The sequence below is a fragment of the Bos grunniens genome, chromosome 1, assembly GCF_055505025.1.
Source record: "Bos grunniens cultivar Pamir isolate PY7600 chromosome 1, Bosgru_T2T1.0, whole genome shotgun sequence".
NCBI lineage: Eukaryota > Metazoa > Chordata > Mammalia > Artiodactyla > Bovidae > Bos > Bos grunniens.
Genome location: NC_141165.1, coordinates 101,373,628 through 101,386,770, shown reverse-complemented (window position 1 = coordinate 101,386,770; position 13,143 = coordinate 101,373,628). Strand labels below are relative to the sequence as shown.

At 34.5% G+C, this 13,143-nt stretch overlaps 1 protein-coding gene across 9 annotated transcripts in view; it reads left to right on the top strand.

Annotated features, from left to right (window-relative positions):
* The window catches only part of NECTIN3 (nectin cell adhesion molecule 3), a 240,734-nt gene that overhangs the window by 55,099 nt on the left and 172,492 nt on the right, over positions 1-13,143 (top strand). For all 9 annotated transcript variants that reach the window (XM_086407331.1, XM_086407332.1, XM_086407327.1 and 6 more), the window contains exons 4-5: positions 2,790-2,907; positions 9,062-9,213. In XM_086407331.1, the coding sequence (XP_086263457.1) occupies positions 2,790-2,907; positions 9,062-9,213 (270 nt within the window). The remainder of the gene's footprint in view (positions 1-2,789; positions 2,908-9,061; positions 9,214-13,143) is intronic.

The window sequence follows — 13,143 nt, the reverse complement described above, 5'->3', positions numbered from 1 at the left end:
TGGCCCATCCTGTGCTGCTTTTTTTCCTAAGAGATGCTCTCTTATGTGTGTATTTATGTGGAGATATATATATATATATATATATATAGATGGATATCATATATATATATGTGGATATCATATATATATGATACATATGTGTATATACTTTCCCCTTTTATAAAGTTTCTCGCTTTTTATATATTCTTTGTGTAGCACTTTAAAATTTGAGCAAGAGAAATACAGATAGCTTATAGTAAAGATAATGAAAGTTAAGTAGGTTAAAGATAAAATTATGAAAAGTCTCTGGGTTCTTGTGTCATTTCCATCCATGCACAGATCATAAATCTAGATAGGTTTTTGAAGGAGATGTTCTGTTTTTTTGTTGTTTTGTTTTTTTGATACGACATGCATGGAATTTTAATTTACACATATTCATTACACTTCGTGTGATTGTTTTGAAAATTGTAAGGATCTTTTTCAACATTTATAGAGTTAAACTTGAGGAGCTATCTTATGTGGATTTTATTACCATTCATTGTATTCTTGAGTGCAAATACAGTCCTAGTAGTAGTCCCTTCTCGTTGTAATTTGTCAGTATCCATGAAGGGTTGGTTACAAGACTCCTGCTTATGCCAAAATCCAGGCATGCTCCAATCCTTTATATAAAATGGCATATATTTGCATGTAATCTATACATATCCTCCTATGTTCTTTAAATCATCTGTAGATTGCTTATAATACATACTGCAATGTAAATGTTATGTAAATAGCTTTAAATTCAATGTAAATACTATGTAAATAATTGCTGATATGCAGCAAATTCAAGTTTTTATTTTTGAACTTTTCTAGAATTTTTTTTTCCTGAATATTTTTCATTTATAGTTGGTTGAATCCACAGAAGCTGAACCCATAAAGATGGCTGGCTGTACCTTCTTTTCTCCTCATTTTTCTATCTTGTACATACTTTTAAGTTTTTCTTTTTTCTTATAAAATTTAGATTCAGTTGTAAGTCCATTAATATTTTTCTCATATGTATTTTCTCTTCCCTGTGTCTAATAATGACTGAAATTTTCATCAATTATGTATACTATTATTTTTTGTTTGCTTAAATGCAATTTTAAAATATAAAAATATTTCTCCTGATGTAAGACTTTATGGCTTAGACTTATTGGCCTACACCTAAAATATTCTTATTCTTTCTTGCTGTTGTTAATTAGGCCCTATAAAACATGTAAACAAAGTTTGAGGAGATAAAATCTTACATGCAAAATTCATATCTCAAAATTTAGAGGTATTCTTTGAGGATACTTTAATATCTATCTTATCCTTCGTTGAAAATAAACACACAGATATCTGTACTGTTCTTTCAGCAACATTAATTACTACCAATTTTAAATTAGAAAAAAATGTTAATTCTTGGTATTTATGAGGCAGGCCTTTTAAAATTATTAAGGTAATTGTACCTTAGTTTGAAGAAGTTTAACTTTTTACCACTGTTTTTTGTAAACCTTACTTGACTTCAGGCTTCCCTGCGTAGTTAAAAGATTGACCTGGTTTCTCTAACTTCCCGTCTGGCCTGCTTTTTGTCTAGTTTACTTGTGTACCTCACAGAAGGTTGGAGGGTCTCTGCACCATACTTAAGTATCATTTCTTTACCTTCTCTCATATCATTCTATATTTTTCCTTGTTAGCCCTCATAATGGATTTTCGTTAAATTTTTAAAAATGTTATCTTCCCTGTTACCATTAGAATATAAGTATTATAAATACAGAATATCTATACTAAATATCTAAAACAGTGCCTGTCACTTAATAGGAGCTAAACGAATAATGGTTCAGTGAATGATTAGTATTGGAATTCACAGTTTGAAAGTTTAGATGTAGATAATTACTCATTTAATTATATAGTACGTAATAAAAGACCTTTGGATACATTAAATGGATAAAAGTTCACGTTTTGGAACAGTTGAGGCCTCAGAAAATTTATTTTAGTTGTAATTATAGTCTTAGAAAGTTTGTCATATCTCTCATGCCCTATGGATATTAAGTGTATGATATTATTATATTAATTATAATTTATCTTAATATATAATATTAATTTTAACATAATACTGTAATATAAAACTTATATTAATTAAATGTATGAATATTATAATATATTTTATAATTTTTTATAATTAACTTGATATCTCTTAGGGCATATTTCCTTTCACATTAAACATTTCTTTAAAGACAGTTTTAGGTAGTGACTTTGTGCCTAAATGCCATCTCTCATCAAATTATTGTATTTTCTTTGTTTATATACTTCTGTATATTTCATAATAGGGCTCATATTTTGCTTTTGGTGATTATAAGTTTATGAATATTCTTACATTGTGTCCAGAACAACTAGAACATGCTTATAGTTGTCTAGTGTTTGGTGCTTATTGTCTACTCATTCATTTATTTTAGTTACCCAGAATTTATTGAGTTTGTTGTTCAATTGCTGAGTCATGTCTGACTCTTTGCAACCCCATGGACTATAGCCTGCTGGGCTCCTCTGTCCATGAGGTAGGTTTTCCAGGCAAAAATACTGCAGTGGGTTGCCATTTCCTTTCCCAGGGGATCTTTCCGATCTCGTAATCGAACACCTGTCTCCTGCTTTACTGAGCCACTTGGGATTGAATACTATATTCCTTATTTCTTATGTGTATGAGTGAAGGAAAGTACACAGCTTCTAAAGTTATAAAGTTGTTAATACTTTATCATTGTATATTGCATCTATTGTTTACAAAAGATAATCTGCTGAATAATGCATTTATTTTATAGATGCTCCTGAGGTTTCAGTAACAGGCTATGATGGAAACTGGTTCGTAGGAAGAAAAGGTGTTAATCTCAAATGTAATGCTGATGCAAATCCACCACCCTTCAAATCCGTGTGGAGCAGGTAATAATGTTGATAGTTCTAAAGAGGAATTATTTAAAAGTCAGAAGTGTTCTTCAGTGCATATTTGAACTTGTTTTTATCAATGTAATATACAGTGACCGTAATAGCTGGAAATCTTGCACGTGTTTTTGTGTTTCACCTCTCCCCGCCTTCCAGTCTCCTCAATTCTGTTTCTCAGGGGCTACCTTGGCAACTTTAGTAATTCCTCCTGGCACTTATCATCATAGGTCTTAAACTTACTTCTTAAACTACTAATTTTTAACACTGTCTATTGGCTTATTATGAAAATGAAAATTTAGTTTTATATCTACCTCTTCACAAACATACCCATATACATATTCCTGCCCTTTGTCATCCCAGTGAAATTAAGCTAGTCTCAGTGACATTCAGTTCAGTTCAGTTCAGTCGCTCAGTCATGTCTGACTCTTTGTGACCCCATGAATTGCAGCACACCAGACCTCCCTGTCCAACACCAACTTCTGCAGTGACATTAAGCAGCCTTTAAATTGTGTAATCATTGCCTCCCTATAATAGATAAATATTATTTACTGAGAACTGAGTAGTATACTAGACCATTCACGTATGACCTAAATCAAATCCCTTATGATTATACAGTGGAAGTGAGAAATAGATTTAAGGGCCTAGATCTGATAGATAGAGTGCCTGATGAACTATGGACAGAGGTTCGTGACATTGTACAGGAGACAGGGATCAAGACCATCCCCATGGAAAAGAAATACAAAAAAGCAAAATGGCTCTCTGGGGAGGCCTTACAAATAGCTGTGAAAAGAAGAGAAGCAAAAAGCAAAGGAGAAAAGGAAAGATATAAACATCTGAATGCAGAGTTCCAAAGAATAGCAAGAAGAGATGAGAAAGCCTTCCTCAGCGATCAATGCAAAGAAATAGAGGAAAACAACAGAATGGGAAAGACTAGAGATCTCTTCAAGAAAATTAGAGATACCAGGGGAACATTTCATGCAAAGATGGGCACAATAAAGGACAGAAATGGTATGGACCTAACAGCAGCAGAAAATATTAAGAAGAGATGGCAAAAATACACAGAAGAACTGTACAAAAAAGATCGTCACGACCCAGATAATCATGATGGTGTGATCACTCATCTAGAGCCAGACATCCTAGAATATGAAGTCAAGTGGGCCTTAGAAAGCATCACTACAAACAAAGCTAGTGGAGGTGATGGAATTCCAGTTGAGCTATTCCAAATCCTGAAAGATGATACTGTGAAAGTGCTGCACTCAATATGCCAGCACATTTGGAAAACTCAGCAGTGGCCACAGGACTGGAAAAGGTCAGTTTTCATTCCAATCCCAAAGAAAGGCAATGCCAAAGAATGCTCACACTACCACACAACTGCACTCATTTCACATGCTAGTAAAGTAATGCTCAAAATTCTCCAAGCCAGGCTTCAGCAATACGTGAACCGTGAACTTCCTGATGTTCAGGCTGGTTTTAGAAAAGGCAGAGGAACCAGAGATCAAATTGCCAACATCCGCTGGATCATGGAAAAAGCAAGAGAGTTCCAGAAAAACATCTATTTTTGCTTTATTGACTATGCCAAAGCCTTTGACTGTGTGGATCACAATAAACTGTGGAAAATTCTGAAAGAGATGGGAATACCAGACCACCTGACCTGCCTCTTGAGAAATCTGTATGCAGGTCAGGAAGCAACAGTTAGAACTGGACATGGAACAACAGACTGGTTCCAAATAGGAAAAGGAGTAGTCAAGGTAGTATATTGTCACCCTGCTTATTGAACTTCTATGCAGAATACATCATGAGAAACGCTGGACTGGAAGAAACACAAGCTGGAATCAAGATTGCCAGGAGAAATATCAATAACCTCAGATATGCATTTGACACCACCCTTATGGCAGAAAGTGAAGAGGAACTCAAAAGCCTCTTGATGAAAGTGAAAGAGGAGAGTGAAAAAGTTGGCTTAAAGCTCAACATTCAGAAAACGAAGATCATGGCATCCAGTCCCATCACTTCATGGGAAATAGATGGGGAAACAGTGGAAACAGTGTCAGACTTTATTTTTCTGGGCTCTAAAATCACTGCAGATGGTGACTGCAGCCATGAAATTAAAAGACGCTTACTCCTTGGAAGGAAAGTTATGACCAACCTATATAGCATATTCAAAAGCAGAGACATTACTTTGCCAACAAAGGTCTGTCTGGTCAAGGCTATGGTTTTTCCTGTGGTCATGTATGGATGTGAGAGTTGGACTGTGAAGAAAGCTGAGCGCCGAAGAATTGATTCTTTTGAGCTGTGGTGTTGGAGAAGACTCTTGAGAGTCCCTTGGACTGCAAGGAGATCCAACCAGTCCATTCTGAAGGAGATCAGCCCTGGGATTTCTTTGGAAGGAATGATGCTAAAGCTGAAACTCCAGTACTTTGGCCACCTCATGCAAAGAGTTGACTCATTGGAAAAGACTATGATGCTGTGAGGGATTGGGGGCAAGAGGAGAAGGGGACGACAGAGGATGAGATGGCTGGATGGCATCACTGACTGGATGGCCGTGAGTCTGAGTGAACTCCGGGAGTTGGTGATGGACAGGGAGGCCTGGCGAGCTGCAGTTCATGGGGTCGCAAAGAGTCGGACATGACTGAGCGACTGAACTGAACTGAAGTAGTATACTAGAATTCTGCTTTATTTTTTAAAGCTGTTTGTTTTTCCTGAGGTTAATTATTCCTTCTTTTTACTTGTGTAGTTTACTGACAAGCCTTAATTATCTTTATTTGTGAAATTTCAGACTGTTCTGCTGAGATTTCATTCTTATTTCTCAGTATTTGCAACTTCCACCCATCCCCCCACCCCCCTCCACCCCCCCGCAACAACAACCCCACCTTTTCAATCTAGACAATTTTATCTGTTACCTGTGAATTCTTCTTTTCTTGTCTCTCTCTCTCTCTTTTTTTCTTCCTTCATTGTTTGGGTCATTTCCCCTACTTTTTTTTTTTTCTGTTTGCTCATACTAGAATTCCTATTTATTGTATACTAAACAGTCTTTCTTTTTCAGTTTTCAAATAATTTCTGTTGTTCTCCCAAGATTTCTTTGATTTTTTCCCACCATTGATTGAAAATTTTCTTTTTGAGATATTTTCAATGTTTCTGAGAGTGTTTTCTTATTCTTTGTTGTTTTTCATAGCATCCTTTTCATCTTTTATGGATGTATCTTCTGGTTTCTAAATTGGGATACTAGAGTTATTTCCTTAGCAGAGTTTTTCTGTTTCTTATATATTGTTTCTTTTTTCTTCCAGGTTCTTTTGTTGTTGTTGTTTGGTCTTATTTTGTAGATATTTCTTGATTTTCTCAGTTGTCCATTCATTTCACAGTGATGCATTAAAATGCTGAGTGGAAACTCTATAGTGGGGAGTACTTATTGGGTAGATTCTACTATAGAGGAGGTTATTTCCCTGGAGAAGCTTTAGATACCACTTATTGAAGAGTGGAGTTCTTTTTTTCATGAATTAACCTTCATTATTTTGCCTAAAGCATGAATACCTGGTATCCGTGCAGAGTTGAGTGGACTCTGTTGTTTTGTTTTTTCAACTTTCAACTAATCTCCTATTTTTCGCCCTCTGCCTTACTGGCCTTCTGCAGTACAGTGGGTCAGACTCTGGATCTTCGGCTTCTTTGGGCCAAATTGGCTGCATTCTTATTCATGTGCCTCCTGCAAGGACTCCTTCAGCCAAAAGCAGAGCTTTTCACCCTTGTCACTCCTGACATTTTGGGCTCGATAAATCTTTGTTGTTGGAGGCAGTCTTGTGGACTATTAGGATATTTTAGTGGCATCCCTGGCCTTGCTTCTCTAGAGTCAGTAGCACACACTTTCCCCTACTCTCAGCTATGACCACCAAAACTATTTCAAGGTATACAAGATATGTCCCCTGGAGACAGAATCACTTCTGTCTTTTTATCTGTCTTCTGTCTGGGAAACACTGGCTTAATGCATGTATTGTTTTCCCTATCTATTTTCTGTCTTCTAAAAGTTTTTGATACATCTTGTATGATGAATTCTGCCTCCTTTTCTCTTTCTCTTTGTTGGTCTTTAATAGTTTTTTTATTCCTTTGCTCCTGTTTTAGGTGGTATTTTGTGGGATCAGAAAAAGAATATATTTGGTTAACCTGTTGTCTTTAAGGAAAGATAAAGTTTAAAAGTAGTGAAGGCCTTCTATTTACATTTTCTTCAAAGTGGGAAGCAGGCATTGGTTAAGTTGTGTGATAGGGCCTGGTGCACTGGGACGACCCAGAGGGATGGTATGGGGAGGGAGGAGGGAGGAGGGTTCAGGATGGGGAACACATGTATACCTGTGGCAGATTCATTTTGATATATGGCAAAACCAATACAATATTGTAAAGTTAAAAAAAAAAAAAAAAAAGATGTGTGACAGGGTATTTCTGAAAGTCATACACTTCTGAGTTCTCATTCTAGTGTCTGTACTTGGAGCAGTTGTTTGAATAAATCATTTAACCTTTCTAATCCTTTGTTTCCTCATTGATAATAGTACTCCATAGAGTTTTTGTGAGGGTAAAGCTGATCAATCTAAACCATGTAGTGTAGGTACAAGAGCCTGTAAGGTGTTTAGCTTGTCCTTTGTTGTGAGTTTAATATGGTATTTATATTTTTCTAGCTTATTTGAATAAGCACTTTTAAAGGATTATAAGCCATTTTTATATTTCTCAGAATTAAAGGGATTAGAATTTAGGGCCCAAAGTACAGAGCTAATTGGTAAGATACCTAGACTTCATATTCATTCTTGTACCTAGAGAAAGAGTTCACCTTTTGAAAGCTGATGTTTGTAAAAGTGTTCTTTCCAAGGTCCTCTTAAGAAGAAGATAGGAAGTTTTTGTTTTTTAAATAATTTAAGAATATTACCTTTACCCTTCAGTGCTAAATTAAGTCATAGCAACTCTAAAAGGTTTTATTGATTGTTTGGATCACAGAACAAAATCCTGTCTCTAGTGTTGATTTGTTTCTTTGTACCTTTTCAATGTTCTTTGTTCTTACTCCCTTTGTAATTAGTTGGTCTACTAATGTGCTTAGATCACGGAAAACAAGGACCGAATCTTTCTTACTTGTGCATTTCAGCAACACTAGCAGAGCAGAGTATGGTAGATGGTTAAGTTCTTAATAATTTAAATAATGGATGACTGAGTGAATGAGTAAATGAACTTTTTGAAAATCTGCTTAACTCAAACTATAGTACTAGTTGAGTACCTGGGTTTACTTCACTTTTTATCCTCTTATCTTAATAAAAATAATTTATGGGCTGAAAAAACACTTTCAAAATAAAGACTTAATTGGTTCCTCCTCCCTCCACAGTGGGATATACCCTAACATGGAAAAATGATGTAAAACAGTTTACATTTAGTTCCATTGCAATGAATAGCTTTAGAGTTCTTACATTGAAATTTTATTCCTATTATACTTCATAGAGTAATGTGTACACCAGATAGAACCTTCTAGCCTAATTAGTATAAAAATCATTTTAAAAGAGTTGTTATTGATAGCAAAGGTGCCTTGGTTTTTACTGTCACAGATACCTACTTTATGAATAAAATTATTTTGTAAGAAGACCCTTGGTGCTTTAGAAGTTAACCATCTTTGGAATATAGTGCAGTATAAATTTATTTGCTCAATATTAAATGTTACTCTTTAAATATGTTACAGAGGTGCTAAAATATTAACATGTGCTAAAATGATGACTTTCACTATGAAAATTATAGATACATCATGTATGGATTCATAATTCACTGAGAATTATTTTAATTCTTTTAAGACTATGGGTATGTTTTTAAATACTTCTAATTTTCCAGTTTTCTGAATATAATTCTTTAAAAATCAATAATTTTTTCTCTCCTCTCCTATTCCCTCTAATATGTTAGCCTAGCTTCACTTATATGAATTGATATTTTGAAAGAATGGGTGTTTAAATGGGTGTTCTTTATCTGTTGGTTCATCTCTACTAAAATGAAAATTCATAACTTACATGCTTTTATTTCATAGTGAATTTTACCTAAAGGATGCTGATTCTTTCTCTAACAACTGGAAAGTGTAATATCTTACTTAAATAGTTGTGTCAGTGAATAGAATCTGAAGGTATTTAATTTCATGCTTTTTAAAATCTAGGTTAGATGGACAGTGGCCTGATGGTTTATTGGCTTCAGACAATACTCTTCATTTTGTCCATCCACTGACTTTCAATTATTCTGGTGTTTATGTCTGTAAAGTGACCAATTCGCTTGGCCAAAGAAGTGATCAAAAGGTCATCTATATTTCAGGTAAGTTACTATCTACTCACAAAATGAATTATGTAGGTTATTTCTATAACAACAGTGATAACAATAGCACTATGATGGAGGCAGTAATTTGTACTTGTGAAGATACATATTCCTCAGTGTGATGTTTTCCAAATAATCTAAAAGAGATGTGATAAAGTAACTCTACCTGAAATTCATATAATAAAGTAGCATTCCATGACTTAAAAATTGTCAAAATGTCTACACAGTAACTTCATATACGTTTTAAGACCTATGCATATAGCTGATTTTTTAGTTATAATATTGCATATAGTCTGTACCTTTCTAGATTCTTTTGTATTTATACCAAAAATGAATAGTGGATTTTTTGTTTGCTTTTGGCAGCTATTCTGCACACAAGTGTCTTTAATAAATAAAATATCCATTTTGATGACCTTTCTTATTAAATATCATCGTCACTCAATATGAGATTATGCCTTATTGAGTTACTAAGAGGTGAAGTGGGCATGCTACTGAAAATGTGCCGATGAAATAAAATTTAAGATGTTTTTTCTGGTTGGTCCATAAGCCACTAAGAACTTAGATTTTATGCATTTCATTTGTTTCGCTGTGAATGTTTTCATCAGTTTGAGTATAAATTTGGGTTTTTACAAAACATAGTTGGAGCTAAAACTATATTTTTCCTGGGTGTGGCTATAAATAAATTATCAGTGGAATGCTTATTTATAAAGATGATATAAATATTTTAAGCATCTCCTTCTTGACTATAAGAATGTAGTAATCTTTATTCTAACAAATGGAAAATGAGAGGAAAAAGGAAGAGAACCTTGAGAAATATAGGTTTGTATAGTAATTTGATAATAGATATTAAGAGTTTTATCTCTGTTCAGTCTAAAACTAAATTTTTTAAAATTGAACTATACTTAATTTACATGTTTTGGGTGTACAGCAAAGTGATTCAGTTTTATATATGTACATATATATATTCTTTTTCAGATTCTTTTGCATGATTTTAGAGAAATTTTAAGCTTGCATTAATGTCACATTCTTTGTGCTCTGTGATCTCTTAATCTAAGAACAGTTCCCCATATTATTTTGCATGGTATTTATCACAGTTTGTAGTTGTATACTTACCTGTTTACCTATTATCTTTCTTCATATTTAAACAATGTGTATTTGCTTTATTATTGTATTCTTAGCACTTAGTGCCTGGCACATGGTAGGGACACAAGTTTTTTTTTTTTTTCTTGCATGTATCAGATTAGAGTTTTGTGCATCTCTACCTAGTCTTTCCTGCCAGTAGCAGTGCTTTGATATAAATGTATTAGTATATTAGTCTACTTTTCTTCCCATAGAGGTTTTTTGTTAGAAAAGAACTTTGAAGCCACAGGAAATCCATATTTAAAATGTAGTTACCTAAGGACTGCATACTTATTATTTCTGTTGTACAAAATTTGGTATGGAATATTACTTATAAATCCTAGGCTCAATGTATTCCAATTTGGTAATCTTTTAAATATCAAGGCTCAATTTTAGCATCTTATCAATTGGTGATTTGCCAAATTTATATCATTGGTATTCTGGGTCCATTTCCCAGTACTGGTTACTTGTGTGTCCCACTGTCTATTAGTGACCATTAACTCCTTATGGGGGCTTCAATGGTGCCACTAGTGGTAAAGAACACGCCTGCTAATGCAGGAGACATAAGAGATGTGGGTTCGATCGCTGGATTGGGAGGATCACTTGTAGGAGGACATGGCAACCCATTCCAGTTTCTTGCCTGGAAAATCCTGTGGTCAGAGGAACCTGGCAGGGTATAGTCCATAGGGTCACAGCGTCTTACACGACTGAAGCAACTTAGCATGCACACACAACCCCTTATATATAGAAGTATAATTTGCATTCAAAACTGAGTTCCTCATCTTTCTTATGCCTTTTGCCATGAAATCTCTTCCTCTAGTAGTCTTTGTTTATCTTTTAGTCATTGGTATCTCTGTCAGTACGTTTGCTCAGGGCATGAAATCCTTGATACTTATTCTTGATTTTGATTTTTTTTCTCATACCACACCCCATCCATCAACAAATTGGTCTGAACTTTCTCATTATGTTACATACAAAACCTTACCAATTCTCTACTTCCTTTGCCAGTATTCTGGCACAAACCATCAGCAACCCTTGCTTCTCTATAGAACAGTCATTTAATATTCCTACTCTTCAGCCTGTCATCAATTGAGCAGCCAGATTAACCCTTTTAAAGGACATGCCGGATCACGTCAGTCGTCTACTCCAGACTTTTCATGGACTTCCCATTTTGCCCACGATGAAAACCAGATGTTTACAGTGATTTGTGAGCTCTATACATGTTCTGGTGCTAGATTATCTTTTTGAGCTCACCTCTTATTAATAGCTCTTGCTTGCTTGGCTTCAGTCATACTGGCCAGTTTGCTGTTTTTGAACACAATAGGTACATTTCAGAGTCATTGCCTTTGCTGTTTCCACTGCTGAGAATACTCTTCAGATGTCTTCATACCTCTTTCCCTCACTTCCTTTAAGTGTTTGCTCATGTATCACCTTCACACACACACACACACACACACACACACACACACTCAAGTCGCTCAGTCGTGTCCGACTCTTTGTGACCCCATGGATTGTAGCCCACCAGGCTCTTCGGTTCATGGGATTTTCCAGGCATGAATACTGGAGTGGGTTGCCATTTCCTTCTTCAATCACCTTCACAACTGTATTTAAGATTGAAACTCCTCTCTTCTCACCCCTTTACTACTGTCTGTCTTTCATCTCTCTGTCTTATTTTTTTCTCTGTGGTACATATTACCATGTGATAGACTACATATTTGGTTTTATTTATATGTGTGCCTGTTTTTATCCCCACTGGAACATATGTTCTTGAAGGCAGGATTTTTGTCTGCTTTAATCAATACTATATTCTGACCAATTGCAGCAATATTTAACACATAACAAGTGTTCAGGAAACTTTTGTTGCATGCATGAATACATTTAAGAAGAAAACAATCAAGAAAGAATAAAAAATTGTGAATCTGCCTTTATGTAATTTTATTTTTCTTGACAAAAGTCCTAATGTAACACTGATGATAAACTTTACACATTTTAAAATCAGCTTCTACCAAGTCTTATAAGAGTGGATATGACATTTTGAGTAAATATGAAAAATCAAATTAATTATCATTAAATACTTCAGAAAAAGATGGCATTATATGAGATGGTTTTCTTTAAGTAATCATCAGGAATTAGACTTTACTTTTTTATCCATAGTCTTTAATACAGTATACCATGCTGAGTTTAGTTAACTCCGCTAAGAGCTTCTTAGTTATATCTAATATCTTAGATATAAATTGCCTTTCCAAAATGGCTAGTAAGGTCTACTTAGTAGGCTTTTATCATAATAAAAGGCCATAACTTACACAGTGAATGATCAGAAAGTTAGTCTTTTTTCATTGTGAGTTATATATTCTTGTTTTTCTCCAGGACAACATTTTTATCTGAAAAATAAAATTTATATTTTAAAATTTCAGTACTGATTTTTAGAAATATTTGTAAAATGAGTATATCATATGACTGGAGACTAAAAGGTAACCCAGAACAGAATAGAATTATTAGCTCTGAGAGAGGTTATTTGAAATTTTGTTATACATTTTCCCACATTGGCATAATTTTTATATATTTAGGATCCAAGATTGCAATATACAACTTTAGTTATTGCTCATCATGGTACAATGACTCTGTCCAATACTAACTGACTGCATGAAATTGTGTTTTTCTAGTTGCTTTTGATGTGGGTTTTTTCTCCTGATACCTCTTACTTCTCTGAGAAGAGAGAAGCAAATTTTCATGTATCACATAAGTTCCCTCATGCCTTAAAAAATCAAAGTATATTCCTTTGCAGATCTTGAATTTCAAATCAAATTGATT